At 33.2% G+C, this 26,745-nt stretch overlaps 1 protein-coding gene across 2 annotated transcripts in view; it reads right to left on the reverse strand.

Moving 5' to 3' along the window:
- Window positions 1-2,730: 2,730 nt before the first annotated feature.
- Window positions 2,731-26,745, reverse strand: part of LOC129800102 (pickpocket protein 19-like) — a 33,278-nt gene continuing 9,263 nt past the window's right edge. The window contains exons 2-4 of one of the 2 annotated variants that reach the window (XM_055844481.1): window positions 11,740-11,875; window positions 11,505-11,605; window positions 2,731-3,134 (exon numbers count right to left, since the gene is read on the reverse strand). In XM_055844481.1, the coding sequence (XP_055700456.1) occupies window positions 3,022-3,134; window positions 11,505-11,605; window positions 11,740-11,875 (350 nt within the window). In that variant the 3' untranslated portion in view covers window positions 2,731-3,021. Of the gene's footprint in view, window positions 3,135-11,504; window positions 11,606-11,739; window positions 11,876-26,745 lie in introns of those variants that run through there. The other variant, XM_055844480.1, reaches the window with a different exon arrangement.

The raw sequence follows: 26,745 nt of genomic DNA on the forward strand, positions 1-26,745 counted from the left end.
GCCACCTTTTTTCTGATCACCTTGACGCAACGGATAGAAAATTTCAAAACGTCAAGCGGAACGAGTTTAATATTTAGTTTAATACGTTTATATGACCCACAAGCCCTGAGATCTTCCCTATAATTTGTCCTGAAGACCTGAAGATAGCATCTCAAATTTACGCACAGATTCCCGTAGCAATTTGCCCTTCCTGAACTCTTCCAAAGCCTTTTCCACATCATCTTTTTCATAGAAGCGATGGTTTTTTTCTCTGGACATTGTAGAACTCAGAAATTGAAAAAAAAACAGAAAATGAATAAGAAATTTAGGAAACCAAAAGATGTTGCCGGAATAGGCAACACTACCTCACCGGAGAGACGCTCACAAAGTGTACACTTTTTTACGCGAAATGCAGGATCCAGCTGGGAAATTTTACCCGAAATTTAAAGACTGATTCACTATTAACATAAACAGAAACAATCTTTAATGAAAACTAATAAATTTTCATGAAAAACACAGGAAGAAAACCTCCTTGCATTTCACCACAAATCGTAAGACTGCTAAAAACACAATGTCACATTTTTTGTAAGATTCTTTCCACACTGAGTTTTTACAACGCAGTTTAAATTCAAATTATACCTAAAATTTACAGGTATTTGTGTTAATAATCCTAAAATGAATAAATATTTAAAAGTAAAATGAATTCACTGAATATTAGAAGATAACATACATAATTTTAATTAATTTATTTCCATGGCCGAAATTACACTCAAAGTGGCCGAATTTAGAAGCTGGCCGAAATTTGGTACACTTCCCCTATCCTTTTAATAAATTTGACGTATAGCAATTAGGGGAAGTGCTTATAATTTTGGACAGTCTGCTTATAAGCATCGAAGTTTCAAGTTTGAAGTGCGATATTTTCTATACTAATTGACATTTCTTGTTACTCTCTTTTCAGAATGGTTGTTTAGAAACTTAGCAAGCTATTTATCGTCTTATTTTTATTAAAATTAGTTTTAATACGTTTAAAAATGAATTGATAAGTAGAGGTGAATTTGACTCTTATTTTAGACAACTTGGTTATTAATTTTTAGAACTTGTCTGTAAATTTGGACAGCTAATCCTCCTCAACAGGATGCCCATTGTTCTTCATTTCATGAACCAATCTTACCAAGTCCTCTTCCTGTTCATGTAAGGGAAACGTAGAATGTCACAGAAGCCCGGAAACTTTCCATATCATTCATTTAAGTGAGTTGACTTCGATACTCCAAGTACGTGCAGATTCGCTCATTCCCTGACCTTTCCGGGAGCCTTTCAAGGCATTTCTCGCTACATCTCTTTCGTAGAGATGATGCTCCTTTGTTTCTCCAGGCATTTGTCCAACCTAGTCATCACAAAAGCTAAAACTTCACGAAATTTCGTGAGAAAAACACCTGTCCAAAATAAGAATCATCACCTCACTGGTGAATTTCTTAAAAAATTTCCCATTTTTCACACGAAAAATATAATTCACAAGGCAAATCTCACTTCAGGTCAAATGTACAAATCATCAGTAACGTGAATCAACACAATATTCAATGAATATTCAATAATATCACTCAAAAACAGCGAACAAACTTTGTTAGTACTTCACCAAAACTAAATAAGACTGAAGTAAGCCACGAAGTTCTGTCATATTTCTCGTAAGCAATTGCTCACACTGAATTTTCAACAAAGCAATTTCAACTCAAATCATATTCAAAATTTAACGTATTTAGTGTCTAAATCTTCCAAAAAGAACAAATATTTAGATAGAATTCATTTTTCATCAAATATTGGAATAAAAATCCATCATTTTAATCAATTTATTTTTAGTGTCCAATTTTACCCTCAAAGTGTCCAAATTTAGAAACTGTCCAAAATTATGAGCACTTACCCTAATAGTTAGGGGGAAGCACTCTACCTTCCGTCAACTCAAGCTTCGAACAATTCATTTTTTGAAATGTATTTTTAACGACTTGGACTCGTTATAACATTGTATTTTAATAACTGATTTCTCAAATGCCTCAAATTTTTTGAAAAGAACTTATTAGCATCGAACAGACTGGGCCATTGCTTTTTTAATCGATTTTCAAAGAAGCAATGGAGAAGTGAATATGACACCTTCATTGTTTTCGATTAGAAAACTCACTGAGAATAGCGCCATCCAGTGTAAGTAAAATGTATAAGGCGGGAAATATTTTAAGTTGTTCAAAACACATTATTCACACTATTCATATGTATTTTAGGTATTTTATACTAAACTTGAATTTCACTAATGCCTAGATTCATTTTAAATACATTTCAAAAGTTTTCACAAGAGTTTTATGAATAAAATTTCCTTTGTTTTGATTTTTTCTGGCATCAGCTGATTTCGATGGTGGTCGATGAAATTTCGAACAGTGAGTTTAAACAGAGAATGTTAACGGACTATGTGATATGGAATTGTCAAGGAAAAGCAATTGACCAGGCAATTGCTTTATGCTTTTTGTTCAAGGTATTTAAATTTGGCTAATTTTACTAAAATATCATTTTCTTTTTACAGAATATTGTCTCAGAGAACGGAAAAAGATCAAATTGATGCAAAAATTGGTTTGATGCCTCAATTTTTTGGATATTTTTTCCACGTGTAAAAAAGCAATGAAGGAGTAAAAAAGCAATGACCATGTACAAAATCCCAGTCTGTTCGATGTGATTAAATCCATTGAGAACATTGAGAAAAAAATTGAGTTGTCCGAAGCTGCAGTCGTCTGAAGGTAGCGCTCTTTTCCCTAAGAAGTCAAACATTTTCTGAAAAACTTAGGTAAAATTCATTGCAGGAATAAGGGAAAAGTATAATGTGTTCGAAATCAGAGTGTGTGCGAAGCCTAAAAGACTTCCCCTATATTTAGTTATCGTGTGTAGTAGAAATTCAGTTGAAAATTTAACTGGGAAATTTCAACTCTTTCACTGTGTTGATAAAATGATAAATGCAATACATATCGGCAGTTCAATGAATAGCCTCTCAGGTGTTGTAATTAGTGTCTAAGAAGGGACATTTTTCCCCCTGAATATTCCACACAATGCATAATACACGAATTCCACGATGCTGAGGAGTGATGAACCCAAGAATAAGCCGGCAATACCTCCAAATGCAACTGAAATATTAATAGAAAATGTGCTGGGAAGAACCTCTCAACATCAACACTTAAGTGTCTTATTAATTGCTCCATTAAATATTAAGAGACAATGGAAAATTCTGTAACGAAATTAGGACGTACGGAGGATTTGCAGAGGTAGAAAATTGCTTTTTCAGGGGCTTTAAGTACAATCTATCTCCTAATCAGAAGGTACCTTCCTGACACCTTTATAAATCGTCTACATCGCTCTAATGCGATATAACGGTGGAATTGTAAAGTGATAGAAATTTTTCTTCTGTCGAAGAACAAAATGTGTTTACATTCCCTGAGAATTTTTGGTTTAGCCAAAAGCTTCCCTCCACCCCTTTTCTCCCATTCGCGGATACCAGGAATTTTTTCTTAATATTTTATAGGAAGCGAGTTGAGGGATGTGAATCTCAACCGTAGGGGGACATTAATTAATGAAATCTCACCCTCGTTCGCAGAAATTGACTCTATATAGAGAGACGATATAATAATAAACTCCGTTGTATCGCATATAAAATCATTAATCATTTCATACAACATTTGAGAGTGTTAAAGACTTGAGTTTGGTTTTCCTTTTTTTTTACAAACCTTCAGAAAAAAAAGTTTTTACCAATTAAATGAATTATACAAATGAAGTGAAAAAAAAATAATTTAACATGTTTTTTTTGTAATGCAACCTTGTGCGAGTCTCTGTGGAAGTACATTAAAGTGAAAACTTTTGCCACAAATGGGTAAACCACAACTGCAACCCGATTTAAGCAGAAATAATTAAAACCACGTAACAAAATTGTATCCTGATTATTTGCATGTATGAATAAATTATTAGTTTGTTGGACACCTTCATGGCTCATTTTAAATCTGTTTATGGTTATTTTACTCCCCATTTAACTCATAAAAAAATACACTGGATATTGCATAAAATGCAAAGGTATTTCCTTCATTATTGAAATTAATTTGCAATAGGCTACAAGAAAATTTGCCATAAAAATAAACATTAGTTTTCACTTTTATTACTCCCTCCGTTCCGAAAAAATCGTAGGGGGAGGTGGGGGTACTTTGAGCTATGGGGCTACATTGTTATGCGATTTTTTCGCATAGGGGAGACTGGGGCAAAATTTGTCAAAACGAAAATTTTAATATTCACTATTTTCTAAAATAAAAGAGACTGAGGCTTGAAATTTTTATTATAGGTAGCCTTCATAAACCTTCTTAAACTTACAAAGATTCAAGGGGTTAGAGGAAGTATTATGTAAAATAAAAAATAATGAAATTTTGAGCCCTATTTTTGGAATATTTGGCTTACAGAAAATATCAATACTGATTAGCTCAATTTCAGCACATTTCTCGTTAAAATAGAGAAAAATTATCTTCGACAAAGTTGTAAAAGGAATAAATTTCCTATAAAAATATGTCTATTTGATATTTTTAACGTTTCCGAGAGTAAAACGTCATAAATTATCTCAAGACTGACAAAATTTGTCCCAGCAATTTTGAGAATCTTCACAAAATCGACTTTTATGACTCGGGAACACCTTTTAGATCAAGAAAATTTCATAAAGTCGAATTTCATATCCATTTCTTTCTCACATGTTTTGCATATGTCTATCTCATTCTCTCGCACTCTTCTTCTTCTCTTAAACATCACTCCAAATTCAATTTAGCTCAATCGAATTTGGTATGCGAAAGAAAAAGATAGTCATATGCAAAACGATTATTATAAGACTTAAACGTTTTATAATGAGCATATTCTTATAGGAAATTTACTGCTCTACAACATTGTAGAAGACTATTTTCCTCTATCTCGAAAGAAATGTGATTTTTTAATCATTTTCTAATGGCTCCGGCACACCTTTAAGATCAGGAAAATTTCATGAAGTAGAATTTCGAAACCTTTTCTTTCTCACATGTTTTTGCATATGACTATCTTTTTTTTCGCATACCAAATTCGATTGAGCTAAATTGAATTTGGAGTGATTTTTAAGAGAAGAAGAAGAAGAATGCGAGAGAATGAGATAGACATATGCAAAACATGTGAGAAAGAAAAGGTTTCGAATTTCTACTTTATGAAATTTTCCTGATCTAAAAGGTGTGCCGGAGCCATTAGAAAATGATTCGAAAATCAAATTTTTTTCGATATAGAGGGAAATAGTCTTCTGCAATGTTGTAGAGCAGTAAATTTCCTATAAGAATATGCTCATTATAAAATGTTTAAGTTTTCTCAGAGCTCGTGAAAGAATTAAATATGCGTTTTGACAAATTTTGCCCCAGTCTTCCCTATTTCTAATGGAAACTGGGTTTAACCATTATGGCCCCTACATACCAAAAGAAGTTTTCATCATTATTTGGCATAATATGGAACGAAATTGTATACGCCTGGATAAAGAAAAATGTCATAATTTCTTCAATAATGCCAAATATGGACATAAATTTATCTAGTGTGTTATTTAACAAACTTAAAATTCACACAAAATTCAAAAGCTTTTAAATTTTGTGTGAAATTATTATAAAAATGGAGAATTTTGAAGAAAATCTTTCGTACATGTGCAAATAATGACGTCATATTGCGTCAAAATTCTCAATTTTTGACAAAAATTCCGTCTAATGTGGAGAAGCCATTCTAATTTGAAAAAATTTCGTTAAAATGCTCAATTTCGATGTAAAATAGATATAGAGTTTAAAGAAGCCTTTATGTTTGCAAATACGATTTGATAATGTATAAAATGCTATGATATAAAAACATCAAAAGAATATTTTTTGTAGAATATAATATTATATTACCGGTTATATAATATTACCTGGGAGATTTACGTATCTAGACCGTAAAAATTATAAGAAATTTATTTACAAAACTAAAAAATATTAAAAAAAATATTGTTCATAATATAATATGCTCTGATCTCACAATATAAAATAGGATGATTTCGCAATCTGATTATCCCCTTAATATAAGGAGCCTCTAAATCAATCCCTGACAATTATTTTGCATATTTCGACCCTTGAGATACTCTTTGGCCAAGAGGAAGAATAAAAAATGGATTTCTTCATTTAAATGTTTAGTCATTTTGACCGACCCTTCGTCGAAGCCTCTCTCGACAGCACTTTCCGTGTCATTGAACAGGGTCAAGTCCTTTTTTCCCATGATATTGCTCTATTTCCTCTACAATTGTGTTCAACACACTTTTTTGCCGCTTTTATGAAAATGATTTGCAAAATATTGTAAATATATAAATTCCAAGAATGACCCCATTTTTTTCTCTGGCAAACACAATGTTAATGACTTAAATCGTGTTTTACTTGGATTGATGCAATATTTGGGGAGAAAAAAAATTGAATGGGGCTGGGAATCACAGGAAAAATCTAGATTTTTGTCTATGACCATTTGTGTTTGCCTATGATCATTTAATGGGGTTTGAGTCAATTCCTTCCTTCCATAGTCATTTTGCTCATTTCAACATTAACATTCCACCAGATTTTCTATGGCAATAAAAAAGAACCCTAAATTACTCACATACCCATTTATAATACCCTAATCTTTATTATCTAATTTTGCGGAAGAAAAAGGAAGGAAAAAAAACTTACGAAGGGTTGCGTGGGATATTTCGTGTAAGGTTGGTTGTGCGGGGCTGAAGGTGGGAAACGTATGCTTTTTGCCTTACAAAGACTATTTCAGATGTGAAGCCTTTAAGATGATACAGTAAATGACATTAAATTACCTGATTCTTTAATAAATATTTTCTTTACGTAAATAATGTAATTTATTTACGTTTTTCCGGTACTAGCAAGGGTAGGGGAGACTGGGGCAAAACTTGTCAAAACGCATATCGTCGGTTCCAAAGAAGATTATTGTAAGTCTAAAATGTAAACTTTACAGGAGAGAGCTTTAAAATTTGACAGCTAAAATTTATTTTTATAAATTTCACTGTAATTAAAATACTTTTAGCTTTTGAAACTATTTTATCATACTTACGCATTGAATATCTTCTGGTTAACGCTACTTTTAAGCTATTTACAGTAAAATTGTGGGCTAAAAACTCGATAATCGGGCACGCTGATTTTCAGTTTTTTTCTTGTAACTTTTCCAGGAATATCTTAATTATTATAAAATTTTGTGGGGATGTAGATCTAAGGTTTCTGCATCCAATGATACTATCTTTTTATACTACTGTAAGTAGACTTACAATAGTCTTCTTCGGAGCCGACGATATTAGGTGAGATTCTTAACAATCTCACCTACTATAATCCTAACAAAATTTCATGTCGTCCGATCGACCTCAAATTTGGCCAAAATGTGTTTCGCCACTTCCTGATTCCGAATATATATGTGGCTAAGTTACGTTCCCGGCCGGCCGGCCGGCCGGCCGGCCGCTCGCTCTTTGGAGCTTAATAGCTCCTAAACTAAAAAAGATATCGACTTGCGGTTTTCGGCAAAGGTTATATATCGGGTGAAAATTGCAACTTGGTGCATAGACCCCCCACCCCCCACCCCTCCTTCCGCCATTTTGAAGACCCCCTTTTTTTGTTTTCTCAATAACTCCGCCCCTATGGCATTCAGCGGACTCAAATTTTAGTATGTTATAGCTGGGCCTTAGAGCTTTCCATCAATACCAAACTTAAGGTCCCTCGACCCCCCTGACCCGAGCTATAAGGGTCCAAAAAAATTTCTTAAAATGGCCATAACTCCGGTTCTAATTGTCAGAATTTAAAAAGTGAGGGCTTTTTGGAAAGCTCTCGTGAAATGCCACTTCCCCTTCTAACATCGCAAGTTCATAAAACCACCGCTAGGGGCGCTTTTTTTAAAAAGAAAATTTTTAAATCTTAAAAGTTAAATAACTCAAAAATTCCATTGTGCATCGGGCTGAAAATTTAGTATGTTGTAGCCGTTGATTATACCTATCAAACAAAAAAAACCTTAAGTCGATCTAAAACCCTTGTCCCGAGCTATAAGGGGTCAAAGTTCGAACATTGACCGGCCTCTATCTCCGGTTCTAACTAACATAGCGACCTAAATTTTACCTTTTTGGTTTCGTCTCGATGAGCACTTTCAGATGGAAGTTCAAAAAGTCACCACAGGTGGCGCTGTGATAGCGTCAAAATTCATCGAAATTCAAAATCACTTTTCTCAAAAACGGCATTGTGCAAGTTAATGAAATTTTAGTATGTTGTAGTCCAGTCTAGGACGTTTCCAAAATGGTGCGTATGCGCGCTGTGGTTAAAACAGAACCGGAGATATGAGGGGTCAAAGTTCACGAAATTCAAAAAATCATATCTCCGGTTCTATGTGACCGATTTTGATGACTGAGGGCTTAAACGAAAGATCTCACCAAATGCTACAACTTTCTAGAATATTTGAACTTCGTGGGACCAACACCAGGGGCGCCACAGTCGAAAAACCAATTTCAATATCACATAACCTCAATTATCTCGACTGTCGCTGAACCGATTTTGATGATTACTTCGACAAAATTGTAGAGCACATTTGTCTCTACATTTCGTCCATACATCATTTTCCGCTCAGGCTACGCTATCACTCCGATTTTGCCGTTTAAGTGTGAAAAAAATTATTTTTCCCATAATAACGCTTTGAAATCACTCAGATGCCAATTTGACTGCCTCTACTCCACCAAGACACTTAAAATAGGGTTTTAAATGGAAAGTCCCACAAAATACAACAATTCTTTGATATAGTTGAAGTTCAACAAATGACTACTTCGGACACTCTGGATGAAAAAACGAGTTAAGAAACAAAAAACCTCGCTTATCTTGGCTTCTGAGTAATCGATGAGATCATGTTCTATAGGAAAATTATAGAGTACATTCTGGTCTACATTTCACCCATATATCACTTTTGTGCCAGTTCATCCCAATCCTTGATATTTTGGTTTAAATACAAAATTTGTATAATTTCACGAATTTGATTCAAGATAACTGAATGGCAACTCACAATTTCAGCTCTAAATCGAATTTGCATGCACTCCGAGTTAGCTCACGTTAAGAATCTCACCTACATAAGCCGGTTAGGATTATCTGTCCCTTTAATTCTTTCACGACCTCTGAAAAAACTTAAACGTTTTATAATGAGCATATTCTTATAGGAAATTTACTGTTCTACAACATTGAAGAAGACTATTTTCCTCTATCTCGAAAGAAATGTGATTTTCGAATCATTTTCTAAAAGTCGATTTTGTGGAGATTCTCAAAATTGCTGGGACAAATTTTGTCAGTCTTCGTATAATTTATGACGTTTTACTCTCGCAAACGTTAAAAATATCAAATAGACATATTTTTATAGGAAATTTATTCCTTTTACAACTTTGTCGAAGATAATTTTTCTCTATCTTAACGAGAAATGTGCTTAGATTGAGCTAATCAGTATTGATATTTTCTGTAAGCCAAATATTCCAAGAATAGGGCTCAAAATTTTATTATTTTTTATTTTACATAATCCTTCCTCGAATCCTTTGAATCTTTGTAAGTTTAAGAAGGTTTATGAAGGCTATCTATAATAAAAATTTCAAGCCTCAGTCTCTTTTATTTTAGAAAATAGTAAATATTGAAATTTTCGTTTTGACAAATTTTGCCCCAGTCTCCCCTACTAGAAAAATCAGATCATAAGCCAATTAAACTCCTATTAAAAACAAAAACTTTTAACTATAAAAATTCATCTACAACAAACAAAATATTTCAGAATATTTTGGCAAATGCTACATGCATAGTTTTCAAAAACTACAAAAGATTTGGACATATTTCTGTTTAAATTACAGTTTTATGAAAATTTTAACATAGGGGAAACTGGGGCACCACCAAACACGGGGTAGCACCAAACACTGCGATTTTTTAATCGGATATTCGACTTCAGATGATAAGACCTATAGGAATTTATTTAAGCCCAAGTAGTTTAGAAGAGATAAAAATTAGTGTTTTGTGGTACCCCGTGTTTGGTGGTGCCCCAGTTTCCCCTAAATTTTAACGTCAATCAATTTCAATTGAAGATGTGGCTTTTTTTTGCGATATTTAAGTACAATTGTTCTCAAGTGTCCCGGTTAAAATCCCGAAAGCCAAAATCCCGAAAGTCAAAATCCTGAATCCTTAAAAGTGTCATAGCTACTCCCACAATTGCACTCGCGCTTACTGGAGGCAAAGGGAAACTTTCTGTGTCTTGGAAAATTATTCTACAAATTATCCTCCATTAATTTCATCCTTTTCAGGATTTTGAACATTTGGGGTTTGGGGTTTAGGATTTTGACTTTTCAGAATTTTGACATTTGGAATTTTGACTTTCGGGATTTTTACTGCCTCCGGTTCTCACTTCTTGATGGGGGCGTGACCTAAATAATTATTAACGAAAAATTGGATAATTTTATTAAATCAATTTATTATTGTAGATATGGTTTTTTTAGTTAAGCTAAAAGAAATGTAAAAAAATCTGTTTGTGATGTATTTTAACATCACCAAATATAATCCTAGCAATATTTGTGATGAATGAATTTGCGCAAATTCATCTGAATCATGCGCCAAATTTGAGAAAACACGAAATGAACCATTTTTTTCCTTCAGCATTATACTTTTCTCAATGGGTTTTTGTGTCACACACTTCCTTACATGACACTGGATAATTCAGCCAGATTATTCCCCAAATCATTATTACCCTACATTAATTATGATTGCCATTGTCATTGTTGCTGGTGAAGAATCCCTTTTTGTATTTTTGTTGGGAGAATTTTAGGGTATATTGTGTTTAAAAATATACACCAACATATCTAAGCGGAATATTTGTTACAGAAATAGCAGATTTAAACCTAAACAGCTCAAAGACTTTATAATAATTTTGTATAAATATAGAAAGAATTTAATTTCATAAGGATTTCTGATCATTCAAGTTTTCATAATGCGCAAATATTTCTTATTCTCCAAGAAATTCAATAAGAGCATATCCCGAAAAAGATTCTTCAACTCTTTGAGGTGTTCTCCTCAAAAGGCATCCACTTCTCAACCAAGTGATTTTCCCATTTAAAGCACGATTTAAACTTGTATGTTTTCACTTCTTTTGATAAATAGAAGCAAATCCCGCAGGAAATTTCTCTTATACATTGTCAAAAAATTTGTATATGGGCGTAAATTTCCCAGAAAATTCACGCGCTACTTTCTTGGAATTACACGGAATATCTTTCCCCACGGATTTAACTGAGAGTGGGAACTACGGTGGTTTGAAAAAAAAAAATGTCCTGCTGTCGTCTGTCTGGATAGAACATAAAATCCGAAAAAGCATATTAAGGAGAAATCTGTGTTGGAATGGTGCTGAGATGAACGGCTGAGAGCGTAGCATCGATTTTTTATTTACGTATTAATGAGAAAAGCACTCACCTATTAAATCCAGGAACTCGTATACAACATACGTCCTATATTTTACCATCGTAGCATATCGAAAGTGAACGTCCAATGTTATTAAAGCTCTATCCTCCTCACTTAGAATACAATGGGGAAAAAGCCCACGGAGGAGGCACCCACGTAACAATGGCGGGAAAAAAAGAAGCAAAATGAGACACTTAATTTAATGGTACATTATTGCGGATGATATCATTAATTAATTATTGCTTACGGGAGCTCATTTGATTCTGTGGCGATATTGTAAGTCACATGGCTACACTCAGGAAGGCACGATGCGCAGAGGGTGGCATTCTTGTCGGAATCACCACCAGTTTTATGTCGCCCCACAAAATTATGTCTCAATTGTTCTATAAATTAATTCAAGAAGGAAAGATTTAATTATCTGCCTTAACACTATGCAAAAGAAACTTTTCTCCAAATTAAAATTAGTTAAAAATGCAGAACTCTTTTTTTGTACACCAGGGAGCTTCAAGGTAACTTATACTACAACATCTTGAAAATCTTAAAAATCTTATAAAGTACCAAATAAAACTAACATATAAAATAATTGCGTCTTAGAGCTTTTATACATCAGAATATAATACAAGAGAGCTTATTTATCTGTAATCTTGGTATTGCGACTCAAAGAGGCCTAAGAAAGAAAACTACGTGCAATAAAATTTAAAAACAGTGTAAGTAAGTGTGCCAAATTCCGGCCAGCTTGCAATTCCGGCCACCTTTTGTGTTCCTCGAATTTCCATGAATTTTTAGTTTTTACATGCTCTAGAGATTATACAATCCAAAAGAATGACAAAAAATGTAGCTTCGACAAACGAGATGACGTGAAAAAGACATTGGAAGAATTCCCGAAGGGCAAGGAACTATGAGAATGAAGGTGGCCGAAATAGGCCACCAAAGCTATGTCTACATTTTTATTCATTTTAAAATGTATTAAGAATGATTTTAGAGTAATTAAAGACGATAAACGATTTACAAGGTTCCAAGCAACACTCCTTAAGAAGAAGGAATAAAAAAATCAATTTTTATTAAAAAGGGACAGATAATCCTAACCGGCTTATGTAGGTGAGATTCTTAACGTGAGCTAACTCGGAGTGCATGCAAATTCGATTTAGAGCTGAAGTTGGGAGACGCCATTCAGTTATCTTGAATCAAATTCGTGAAATTATACAAATTTTGTATTTAAACCAAAATATCAAGGATTTGGATGAACTGACAGAAAAGTGTTATATGGGTGAAATGTAGACCAGAATGTTCTCTATAATTTTTCCATAGAACATGATCTCATCGATTACTCAGAAGCCAAGATAATCGAGGTTTTTTGTTTCTTAACTCGTTTTTTCATCCATCAGAGTGCCCCAAGTGTTCATTTGTTGAACTTCAACTATATCAAAGAATTGTTGTATTCTGTGGGACTTTCCATTTAAAACCCTATTTTAAGTGTCTTGGTGGAGTAGAGGCAGTCAAATTGGCATCTGAGTGATTTCAAAGCGTTATTATGGGAAAAATCAATTTTTTCACACTTAAACGGCAAAATCGGAGTGATAGCGTAGTCTGACCGGAAAATGATGTATGGACGAAATGTAGAGACAAATGTCCTCTACAATTATGTCGAAGTAATCATCAAAATCGGTTCAGCGACAGTCGAGATAATTGAGGTTATGTGATATTGAAATTGGTTTTTTGACTGTGGCGCCCCTGGTGTTAGTCCCACGAAGTTCAAATGTTCTAGAAAGTTGTAGTATTTGGTGAGATCTTTCGTTTAAGCCCTCATTCATCAAAATCGGTCATATAGAACCGGAGATATGATTTTTAAAATTTTGTGAACTTTGACCCCTCATATCTCCGGTTCTGTTTTAACCACAGCGCACATACGCACCATTTTGGAAACGTCCTAGACTGGACTACAACATACTAAAATTTCATTAACTTGCACAATGCCGTTTTTGAGAAAAGTGACTTTGAATTTCGATGAATTTTGACGCTATCACAGCGCCACCTGTGGTGACTTTTTGAACTTCCATCTGAAAGTGCTCATCGAGACGAAACCAAAAAGGTAAAATTTATGTCGATATGTTAATTAGAACCGGAGATAGAGGCCGGTCAATGTTCGAACTTTGACCCCTTATAGCTCGGGTCAGGGGTTATGGATCGACTTAAGGTTTTTTTTGTTTGATAGGTATAATCAACGGCTACAACATACTAAAATTTCAGCCCGATTGCATAAGGAATTTTTGAGTTATTTAACTTATAAGATTTAAAAATTTTCTTTTTAATAATAGCGCCCCTAGCGGTGGTTTTATGAACTTGCGATGTTAGAAGAGGAAGTGGCATTTCACGAGAGCTTTCCAAAAAGCCCTCATTTTTTAAATTCTGACAATTAGAACCGGAGTTATGGCCATTTTAAGAAAATTTTTTTGGACCCTTATAGCTCGGGTCAGGGGGGTCGGGGGACCTTAAGTTTGGTATTGATGGAAAGCTCTAAGGCCCAGCTATAACATACTAAAATTTGAGCCCGCTCGATGCCATAGGGGCGGAGCTATTGAGAAAACAAAAAAAGGGGGGTCTTCAAAATGGCGGAAGGAGGGGTGGGGGGTGGGGAGTCAATGCACCAAGTTGCAATTTTCACCCGATATATAACCTTTGCCGAAAACCGCAAGTCGATATCTTTTTTAGTTTAGGAGCTATTAAGCTCCAAAGAGCGGCCGGCCGGCCGGACGGCCGGACGGCCGGCCGGGAACGTAACTTAGCCCCCCATATATTCGTGATCAGGAAGTGGCGAAACACATTTTGGCCAAGTTTGAGCGCGATCGGAGGACATGAAATTTTGTTAGGATTATAGTAGGTGAGATTGTTAAGAATCTCACCTAATATATCGAAATGATAAGGGGAGATATACAACTACAAAATTTTAGTGGGTCAGCTGTCAGCTCTTAAAAAAAAGATCTTAATATTAGGTGAGATTCTTAACAATCTCACCTACTATAATCCTAACAAAATTTCATGTCGTCCGATCGACCTCAAACTTGGCCAAAATGTGTTTCAGCACTTCCTGATCACGAATATATATGTGGCTATTTTACGTTCCCGGCCGGAACGTAAAATAGCCCCCCATATATTCGTGATCAGGAAGTGGCGAAACACATTTTGGCCAAGTTTGAGCGCGATCGGAGGACATGAAATTTTGTTAGGATTATAGTAGGTGAGATTGTTAAGAATCTCACCTAATATTACATTTCAAACTTGAGACTTTGGCGCTTGTATGCAACTATTCCGAAATTTGGCACACTTACCCTAAACCTTTATCAGTTTATTAGGTGCAAAATTTTAGATATTAAGTCATTAGTATTTTCAAAATTCAGTGTGAAAAATCAATTGAAACACATTGACACCAGAAAACTTGTGCTAGATTCACAAAAAGTATTACATTGGAGAAATAATACAAAATTATCAGACAAGAAAACGTATTTAAATTAGTTCCATACAAATCAAACTAAAAATAATTCAAGAACACTAAAATTTAGCTATAGTTTAAAATTTCATTGAATCTTATCAGCTTTCGAAAATGCCCTTACCATTTAATTTGGATTGAAATTGTTTTATGATCATTTTTGAAGAAAACATTGTGCAAAATCGAATATTAAAAACTTCAAATAAATTTTTGGGAGGACTTTGGTGATGAAGCCTTTCGATCAACATTTCTTAAAGAAATAAAAAGCCAGAATAATGTCTTAGAATAGCTTTTAGGGAATCTAAATCTATCGTTTTCTCAGGGTTTCCACATCCGCCCATAATTTTGAAAATCTGTTTATAATTGAATTTTTTAAAGAAATTTTGGAGAAAATTTATTTATTTAAATTTTCTGTACAGAGAAAAATAAAAAAAAAACATTTTTTTTTATCTTCTTATTCTGGAAAATTATTTTACGTTTTTCTAATAGACATATTTATAATTTTATGGCTCCGGCACGTCCGGCACCCCTTTCAGATCGGTAAAATTTCATGAAAACAAAATTCGCGTCCCTTTCTTTCTCAAAAGATTTGCATGCATAAGTCTTCTTCTTCTTTTGTTTTACGTTTTGGCTGTCGGACTCAATTAGGTCCATATAGCCATTTCGTTCGCTCACTTTAAATTTTAATTTTTTTTTTCATTTATCACTTTATTTTATTTTTTAACGTTCACTGTTTTTTTTTAATTATTATATTCTCACTTTTTATTTATTTAATGAATTAAAATACGTCTTCTTTGTTAAATGATTTGCAATTTGCACTGATTCCAAGCTCCACGTTAATCTATTTTCACCGTCATATTCCCTATTTTGTGATCTTCTTGAGTTCTTCTATTTAATGTTTGAAGGCTTCCTCTGGTCTTGGTCACCAAGATTTTCCTTCCGGTCTAAGTAACTTTGTGCTCCCAGTTTATTGCTTCCTCTAATATCTAGTTCTTTTCCAATATCATCTGGTTGTTCCCACATTGAAAAATTTGCAACACTTCTCGCCGGTGGAGGTTTTTCTGCTTGCTTTTGCATGAATTCATTGGAGACGCCATCGGATTTAACCTCAAATTTTATTTCTCTTACTGATTTCACTCTGAATCTAATTTCCTTATAAAATTTCTACTCAAATTTAATCATTGTGATTTTAACTTTAATTTGGGCACTCATTTTATATGATATAGCACTAATTTTTATCAAGATCATAATTTTCTTTATGCTCTGAATTCAATATGGACTTATCGTCGCGCTCTTTTTTCGGACTTTTGATGCATAAGTCTATTCTACTCTTTCGGTCTTGAAATTGAACTGAACTAAATGTAATTTGGTGTGATGTTCAAAAGAAGAAGAAGAAGAGTGCGAAAGTGTAGGGTAGGCATATGCAGTACTTTTAAGAAAGAAAGGGATGTGAATTTTGATTTTATGAAATTTTCCTGATCTAAAATGTGTGCCGGAGCCATTACGATATTTTCTGAAATTCAAATTAATTTTTTTCAAGTCAACAATTATCTTTGTTTGGACTTCAGTATAATGACCAGCGCACAATAATTTTTGTTTATAAACATGTTTTCAAAATTTCCCATGAGAATGAGCGAGATGACTAGATCTAGGTCTTACTCACTCTCATTGAAATGTCAAAAACATGTTTACTAAACAAAATTTATTGTGCGTTGGGCATAATGTAAATTGAAAATTCAGAAATATGAGGCAAAATTATTTTTTTTTGGGGTAATGGTTATTCTATTTTTTTTATCATTTATTATCATTTATCGTTAACTTTTCACGGTTTTCTCTGTAAAACAAGAAAAGTAAAATTGTAAAAATACCATCGTCCATATAAAATTTTACTAGGGGGCTATTATTAGGTATACTTTTCAGCAGACATTAATTACAAAGTCTGAACCTAAACTTACCATAAAACGTTAAAAGCAGGTATTGCTAATTATGAATAATAGGGGTAGCTGGAATGACTATCTATCGAAGGATAAACTTAATCCGAATAATGTTATTTCAGCATAAGATAATATATTGCAAGTATATAAAAATAGGTTTGTTGGTACTTTATTAGCTTTCAATAGGTTTTTATGTTTTTATTGAGAGATTATAATATTTAATTAAAAAATCCTTTTTCACAATATTCATATTTCAGCTCTTTCTACCATTTGTTCTAGTTTAAATTCTAATTTAATTAGAGATGCAATAAACATTGGAATGGAGCACTCTAATTTTCTTGAATTTGTAACTTGTTGTAACAGGTGAAAATAGCTTGCCCCATCCTGTATAATTTCTTTTCACTCTGTTCTATTATTTTCATATTTTAAATCCATCTGCAGCATTTAAATCAGCTCCTTTATCTAATTATTCGATTAAAGATCTTGAAGTTGCGCTTCAATTGCTCAAGAGATGTTGTACATAAAGTTTTTTTTAAAAAAAATCATATTTCTACAAATGACTCAATTACGTAGTGGAACAATTTGATTTTAAATGAAGATTACGAAGATAAGGAGCAATTACTCCTTAGCATGATTGTCGGTTTCAATCCCTAGCATTATGGCTCATTGAATTACCTTGGTTTTCGATCAGAATTTCAAATTCTGCGGATAATCGATGGCATAGAGAGCATGAGAAGTACCTTCAATGTGATGCTCAAATGTATAGAAATTTCTAATTTGCATTCAAATGGTGCAAACACATTTTTTTGCATGGCTCCAAAGCACAACACATTTTGTGGGAGACGAACGTGCGGGGGTGGGATGTAGTATGCAATTTTGCCCTCTGGGGTGCAAGTGTGAGTAAGGAAATTTAGTGCTTACTAAATGGGTGAGAAATTTATCACTTTATTGCATTTCAATTTTGATTTCACATGCGAATATAAGTGAGCTTCCTGTATTACCAGCAAACTCTCCAATGCATCGGATCCCTGTTGCATTGCAGATGGGATAGGAGCCGGTGGGATACATAAAATCAACAGTACAATTGCAATATTGCACCATATATCGCTGTCGGCACTCTGCAATGCAATTTTCCAGGTGATATTTCAGCCCAGGAAGACTCATCACGCCCTTGTCTCTGATTTCACGCTGAGGAATTTTTTTTTAGCCGTCACATATTATGGATTGATGTGTGTTGAAGGTGTTGGGATGATGGTAAGCAACATAAGAGATGGAGGAAGTCAACAGGAGTTTTTTTTTGAAATGTAACACACATTTTGATATAAATAAAAAGCCATTTATAGTGAAAAATGTGAGTGTGGATGTGACACAATTTGGTTTGCGGGGAAAAGCTGGTGTGTGGAAATTTTTCACCCGATCTCTTTCCCCATCATCGTTTTCCTCTTCCGTCAATTTATCGTGCTTTTCTCCGCAGCTACCATACGAATCACCATCATCGCGATTCGAGAGAGTTATAAAATAACGTCCGGATATTGAGCGGAAGTTTGATCACGAAATAGATTGTGATTAGTGAAATGTTTAGCGTGGCGGCAAAACCATAAAATTCCTTCAGCAATTCTATACTCTATTTTCGTGTCACAAGAACCTCAAATTATCCCTATGTGCGGATGGATTCTCTACTACTCCTTTCACCCACAAAACTCTACGCACAATTGACTTCTGAGAAATTCATGGTGTAGACAATTTCCTCAGCGGATGCATTTCGAAAGAGGAGTAAAAAGCCATTTACATCAAGGAGTATTTATCCGGAAAATTTACATACTTAGCAAATTGTGAAACCATAAAATTAACAAAATTTACGTTTTATTGGAGTGTTTGGGGTTGAAATGGTACTGTAGAATAATAAATTCTACTAAGATTGAAGAGGCAAAAGAACTACACCCTGCGAAATTCAAATATGCTCATTTGATGAATTAAGTCATCTGAATTTCGCATATTTGAATTTCGCAAAGTGTAGCGGAAACTGTGGTAGTAGGGGAATGTGCGCTACCTTCGGACGACTCAAGTTTCGAATAATTCATTTTTTCAACATGTAGGGTAAAGTGCTACAAGTTGGACAATAGTACAAGTTGGACAGGGCTTTTTTCTTCTTGATAAATTTAGTACCGTCGTTGCGGGTGACTTTGCACTCGGGGGGTGACTTTGCACTCTGCTGTTCGTGAGAGTTTGAACAATTCTAGCACTTATTGATAGTCTTCGCCGATCCGGTCTACCATGTCAAAGTATATAAAGATATGTTAAGTACCAAGTAAGGTACAATGATCCTCAAAAGGATTCTTGTAGTTTCAGTAATAGTCAATGAAATCCTAGTATAGGTATTTTGTCAAAAAACGACTCCGCGAAAAAGTTATCTGAAGATGCAATTCCAAAATCGATTTCAGAGAAGTAAATTGCCCAAATCTATTCTAAATTTATCTGGCTAGAATAATCCACTTCGATTTTGTTCATTATTTTTAGTAAATTCCTTTTTTTCACTATAGTCTTCCTAAGAACGCATGATTTATATTATAAAATTGCGTATAATGGACTTTCTTAAGCTTTATTATAGAAGTATTTGGCCAAAACTTATCCAATTTTTTTATAACTTAAGATAAAATGACCGAGATCTACAAGATGGTGTGGTCGCCATCTTGATTTGACAATTCTGTCCGCCATTTTGAATAACTGTCAAAACAAAATACTTATACGATTGAGCTGAAATTTTAGTATGTTCTGGCTGATGTCAAGACCTTTTCAGAACATATATAAAATCCTACCTAGGTCAAGCGATTGTCTGGATACTGGGGCTCTAAGTTCAAAATTTTGACATTTTCATTAATACAGAACTACGGAGAGCTTCTTTTATCGAAACCATCACAAAAAAGGCAGTAATATCGTTAGGCGATGAGATCTAAATAACAAACAAAAAGAAAAGTAATGTTTTTCTTTATAACAGCATATTATTTGAAGATATAAAAAACTTTTGCAAAGATGAAAAAATAAGAAAATAAATAAATGCACTTTTCATTTATTTTTTTTAATTATGTAAGAGTAAATAAATATATAAAATAAAAACCTCAACCATTTCTAATGGTTACTGAGGCATTTCGTTTAGGTTTTAAAATTCACGATTAGAAAATAAAGATCGCCAAAATATGAATATTTCAAATTTTTAAACTTTGAGCCTCTGTATCAAGATAAATACTTGACGTAGACCGGAACATAGATACGTTCTGAAAAGGTCTTGATATCAGCTACAACATACTAAAATTTCAACCCAATCGAACCTATTTTAGATTTTGACAGTTATTCAAAATGGCGGACAGAAACGTCAAATCAAGATGGCGATCATGTCATCTTGTAGATCTCGTGCATCTTATCCTTAGATGTGAAGATCTTCATTGTCGTTTATTATCAGAAATTGTTGATTTTTTAGTATTTATTAAAAAGTGCCAAGTCACCCGCACCTTATCCCCAGTGCAACCCTTTTTTCTTGATTTTTTTAAAAATAGTAAAATTTTATAAAATTAATGTTAGTGGCACAAAATCCATTCATTAACAAATGAATACAAATAATTTTACTCAAAAACCCCCCTCCCTTCACTTTAACTATCCACTTTTAGAGGGCATAGTTGAAAAACAGCGAAAAACGTGCAAAGTCACCCGCAACGACGGTACTTCATTTTTATTTGTATATTTTTAATGCTTTAGTTTTATAATTTGGTTCCTTGTGCTTAAAAAAATTTAGTACTGTATTTATCAAGAAAAAAAACCATGTCCAACTTGTACCGGCGAATTATCCAACTTGTATCACTTTACCCTATCTGATGAATTTGACCCACTCTAATATTAGTATTTCAACAGGCAGTTCAGTGTCTCAAACTTTCTGAAAAGAGTCCATGGATCAAATCCATTAAGTGTATCGAAAAACACTAAGTTGTCCGAACTTTGAAACGTCCAAAGTTAGCGTGCTGACATGAGGTAGAGGTAGTTAGCAGCATTAATTTTTATATCTAAATTAATTAGACTTACGTCACCCATTTCTTTCTATAGATCTTTTCTTAAGTCTATATGAATACATATAGATCTTTTCTTAAGTCTAATATACAATGGCGGCCAAAATAATAGAATCAACTCCACAAAGCCCACTATTTTACCTTTAGCATTTTTGTTTATTCCAAGTCGTTGAAATAATTTTAGATAGATAGATAGATAGATAGATATTTATTGTCATCAATGTTTTTGAAGATTTCGCAACATCCACCACATTTTTCTATAGAAATGTTCAAATAATTACCTTACGTCAGATAAATATTGTTTTGGCCGCTAGAGGTCTCTATTTTTCACAGAATTGATCAATTGTGAAATTTGGTTTGAACAACACTATAGGACCACTTTCATTTAAATTAAAGAATGTTTTCTATAAATCGAATAAGTTTAAATAAAGCCATATTTAGAAACTATAAATGACAGTTTTCCAATTTTTTTTTGGCCGAAATAAATTTTACCATTGACGTATTCTGTGTAAAATAGACCTCAAGCGGCAAAAACAAACTTTATTCTACGATTCTAATAATTTGAAGATTTCTACTTCAGAATTATATCAACAAATTGGGAAAAAATGCAAAAGTTAAAAAATATAAGCTTTGCAAAATGTATGATTCTATTATTTTGGCCGCCACTGTATATTTAATTTAAAAAATCGCTGTGTTTACAACTACCCCATGTTTAGTACTACCCCAGTTTTTTCAATATTATCGCAATATTTAATCCTAAAAGACCGATAAGGGGAAGTAAAGCATATGACCTATAGGATTTCCTCAATAAGTCCGATAGGTAAATATTTAGTTTCATTGTGTTCTATCATTGACTAAAGTTTGAACACTTATTAAATGCAATGCAATAATATTATAAGAAAATTAACATTTAATTAAGTGTGAATAGTGGCCGAAACTTTAAGTTTTCGTATCCTTTTTGCTAAAATGACTAAAATTAGCAGGCTTTACCAACCTTTAAGTGAAACTAAAGACCTCCATACATTAGGAGCAACTTTCGCCAAAAATGCATTTTGACAGAATTTTTACGTTTCTACTTACAGCAGCAATGCAGGCAATTTCCTCCAAAAAGCAATTTTTGAAGATAATAAAATTCAATAAAAGATATTGTCAAATAAAAGAAAAACTTAAGATTTTACTGAAGAAGACTTAAAGTTCTTTTTCATCCAACTATAATGTTGAAAATAATGCTTATTTACAGTATAATTTTAGTAAGCAAAATAAAGTGTCCCAATCAGTGATACAGTAGTAGAGTGTTCTAAATTAGAACGCTCGGCTCGGGAGGTATAAATTCGAACGATTTTTTCAAAACTAACGAAATGTATGTGAGATTACTTAGTATTTTGAATCTAATTCCCGTACTTTCTCACAAGTCTTAGTGGTAACATACTTCCTTTTCATTTTATACGATCATACTGTATGTAGACATTGAGGAAGAAGCACATAAATATTCATTCACCCAAGAATACGAATTTTTTAACATAACCCCACAATTGACATTTCGAATTCAATTGTCGTCGTTCGAATTTGAAAAATTTAAATTTGAGAGACTCTACTGTACTTTGAAATTGTCTTCTTTTTCGATCACTGAAAACAGATCAAGATTTAAGTGTACACTTCGGGAGAGAAAACTATAAAGATCTAAATTAAGACTCTGTCAAGGGATGCCAATCGGATTTCGTTCACTGAAGTCTTCTGTTTGCTTAAAAGAACTGGATTATAAAAGCGAAGAGATGAAATTCATTAGAAGTAATTTTTAAAAAAAGAGTTCCATTTGACCAATTTGAAAATATCACTCAATGTTGCATTTAGTGATTCAGTTCCAATGTACTTTAGAAGCGTCAACAGTAAATATTTTCACAAAGTATCAAATATTATGATCAATCAGCAAGAGATCGATTTTTATCCTTTATATATGATCCTACTAAACACTGAGAACAAAAGGATGGTGCGATTAACTTTTTTTCGTCATAACTTTAACACTTTTGGGTGTAAAAATATATCAACATTTTTTAATGTTAATTTTACACCTTTTTAAGGGTAAAATCAACATGAAAGAAGGGTAACTTTAACCCATAATACACCTAAAAATCATAATATTTACACCGATTTCGGATCAATACTGCAGGGTAAAATTAACATTTCTGAAATGTTATTTTAACTTTTTCGGATTTCTCTCAGTGTATGTCTATTGATTAAAGTCTGTTTTCTAAACCAGTTAGTACGATTGAGCAACATTTTTCTAATAACGACCATCCCCTTTTAACAAGTGGATCTTCCGAAATAACACAAATTGTTACTTCACATCTAATAAAAAGTCAAATCTACACATAAAAATTTATATCATAATCATAATAAATCAAATAACAAAATAAAAATTATAAAATCGCAATATTAATTTGGTTATTGTAAAAATATTCACCCCTTGATTTTAGTGTTCTTAATATACTTAATGCATTCAAGGAAATTTCTCATAATATTTCAGTGGAGGATGAGAAGTTTCCAAAACATCATTTGGATTGCAATGCCGGAAAATGGAAAATTGAGAAGATAATGCCTCAGAGAATATGCTACTTTCGTCTCAATTTCCTTCGCTCGCAGCCATAATTTCCCTAACAATTTAAGTAAATTCTGGGAAAATTATTCCAGTTCTGTAATTTAATCAAAGAAAAAGAAAAATGCCAAAAGTTTTCAATCTGACATCCAAAACAATAACATACTTTTTCCATTTCGCTACGACACGTGGTATTTCAATAAAAAATTCATATTAAACGTATTATATAGTCGTGTCAACAAATTTTTTGTACATTTTTATTGATTATTTAATTATATCCTATGACTTTCAGTTCATCTGGCTTTCACTAAATATTTGTTATATAATGTTTTTGCATGCAAATGGGGAAATATTTTCAGGGAATTATTTTTTTTACCATATATATATATATCCAAAGTTCTGTATACTTACTAAAGATATTTCTGCGAAAGTGTTTTTCCAGGATTGATTTTCAATTAAAGATTTAAGCCTGAAACTTTTCTTATTTATGACATCTGCCGAACGTTAATTTATTTTTGTGTTTGAAGAAATTGTAGAGAAGTCCTTGAAAAAGCTTTTCCGATTGAACATTTCCATCAGAAGTCGTAGAAAATGACTAAACTAAAATTAGGCTGAAAATTTATTGGATTGAATTTATAGAGATTCATTTGATATTGATTTAAAAGATTTATCAAAAAAAAAACTCTGGGAAAATTGTTTTGAAGAGCTTGCAATGAATTTTCTGGAGAATCAAAAGAGAAATTTAACTTGAAGACTTATTTAACCCCAAGTTTTATTACCCAAACCTATTCGATTGCCTTTGACTTAATGAGGGCTGAACTGTGCAAATCTATTGCATCCGTATTTCTTGCAGGAGTTCATGAATTTTTCAGGGTGCTGAATATGTACATTTTTCGAGGATAAGCATCAGGAATTCCCTCATGAATCTCTATTGCGGTAAGTGCTCCATGAACCTTTTGTGCCAAGTTGGAGTATTCTTTTTTGGCACTGAAAATGCTTTATCCCACTTTCTCCTTGATACTCATCCCAAAATTGGTGGCTCATTGACAAATCATTCTCCCAAAATCACGCAATTTTCCAGTGTCCGGTGAGATATATCCCATGTAAATAAATTAAATATATATGTCAACGAGAAGTACATAAAAAAAGAGAAAATGGGAATAGTGTGTTTTTAAGCTATTGACCCGACAATTTGCTGAAAGAGGGGAAAAAACAAATTGAATCCTCTCTATTTGGGAGTCGTTCTGGCCCCATATAGGGGAGTGTGAAACAGTTTCATGCATTTTATCCAAAATGATAGAAGTTCAAGTTTTAATTTTAAATTTTAAGATCTACAATTTAGTTATGTTGTATAAACACTTACGAAGGTTCTCAAACAAAATTAAAATATTGCAAGAAATAATGCAAAAACGTCTATGAAAGTGGAAATAATAGGATTGGAATTCAAATTTCAATTAGTGTTGACCGTTGACCGACATTTTAGAGAAGTAATCAACAACGTGCATAGCAAAATAGGGGAAACTAGCTAAAATATAATATTAAAATGGGTCAAATTCTTAAAAGCAGGTGTAGGGGAAAGTATTCCCCTTCGAACGTTCATGCCTTCGAATATTGTAAATTTTCATTAAGTTTTCCTAAGATCCTTAACTCTTTAAGGACGATTGGAACACCGGTGTCCCATAAAGAAAATAATTTTTCCTGACCACCTAAACTTTTTTTTTCTTATGTTTGTACATAATTGTAAAGTAGAAGGTTGAAGGAATTTAGGATATTTTTTTTAAGTCTCCAGCTATTTGCTGTATAGTAAATTTTTAAGCTAAACATAACGAATTTTTAAATTCTCGTAATGACAATTAATTTTAATTATTTTTTATACTTCCAGTTTTTTTTAAGTCAAATCGTTTTGGAAAAAGAAACTACAATACTCAAACACAATATTTTTCATTAGAATGACTATTACCTGTTATTGGTTTCGTCAGAAAAATTACTTAAAATTTTTAGTTATTTTTGTCCCTATCGTTCATAGAGTCAAAAATACACCAAATTAGACTCTGTTGGCTTTTCGAAGGTTAGATGTAAGACGTTTGACAAGTTTTGTTTATTGGTTTCATTTTTATTGGTGATTTTCGGTCAGCGAAAATTGTCTCATCGTTAAAGGGTTAAACATTTCTATTGAATATTAGTTAGCTTATTATCAATTATTGATAATTATGTGACAATCATGTGGAAATCTCTTAGGAAAAGTAAAAGAAATTCACATTATTCGAAGGCATGGACGTTCGAAGGGAGAGTATTTTCCCCTAATAGACGCGCTTTCATCTTTTGTGTATGTCGAACATCCTTTTGATATAGATTTGGGTCCCGATCAAAATCCCGGAAGCCAAAATCCCGAATTCTTAAAAATGTCATAGCTACTCCCACGATTGCACCCGCGTTTTCTGTGTCTTGGGAAATTATTCTAAATATTTTCCTCCATATAATTTCATCCCTTTCAGGATTTTGAACATTCGGAATTTTGGCTTTCGGGATCTTGGCTTTCAGAATTTTGGCTGCCTCCGATCGATTTGTATAACGTAAAGCATTTTAGTGAAATCGTAAAATGGTGAAACTCTTTTCATTCTTTTACAATTATTAGATCGTATAGGGTGAGTGTGCCAAATTTCGGCATAGTTGCATGCAAGCGCCCAAGCCTCACATTTGAAATGTAATATTTTTAATACAAATTGATTTATTTTTATTCCTTTTTCTTAAGGAGTGTTGCTTGGAAACTTGTTAACTGTTTATCGTCTTTATTTTCTCTAAAATCATTCTTAGTAGATTTTAAAATAAATAAAAATATAAACATGGCTTTGGTCCCATATTTCGGCCACCTTTATTCTCATAGTTCCTTGCTCTTCGGGATTTCCTCCAATGTCTGTTTCACGTCATCTCGTTTGTCGAAATTACATATTCTGTTTTTCTTTTGTATTGTATAATCTTTCGAGTATATAAAAATTAAAACTTCATGGAAATTCGAGGAATAAAAAAGGTGTCCGGAATTGCAAGCTGGCCGGAATTTGGCACACTTACCCTAATAGTATTATTAGTAAGATTTTAGTGGGTTTTGTTAATGCATAATAGGTCGAAATGGATGCCTAGGTGCAGCAATATCCTGACGTACCGCCCCTACAATCTAGCAAGAGTGTTT

The sequence above is a fragment of the Phlebotomus papatasi genome, chromosome 1 (genome assembly GCF_024763615.1).
Source record: "Phlebotomus papatasi isolate M1 chromosome 1, Ppap_2.1, whole genome shotgun sequence".
In the NCBI taxonomy this organism is placed as follows: domain Eukaryota; kingdom Metazoa; phylum Arthropoda; class Insecta; order Diptera; family Psychodidae; genus Phlebotomus; species Phlebotomus papatasi.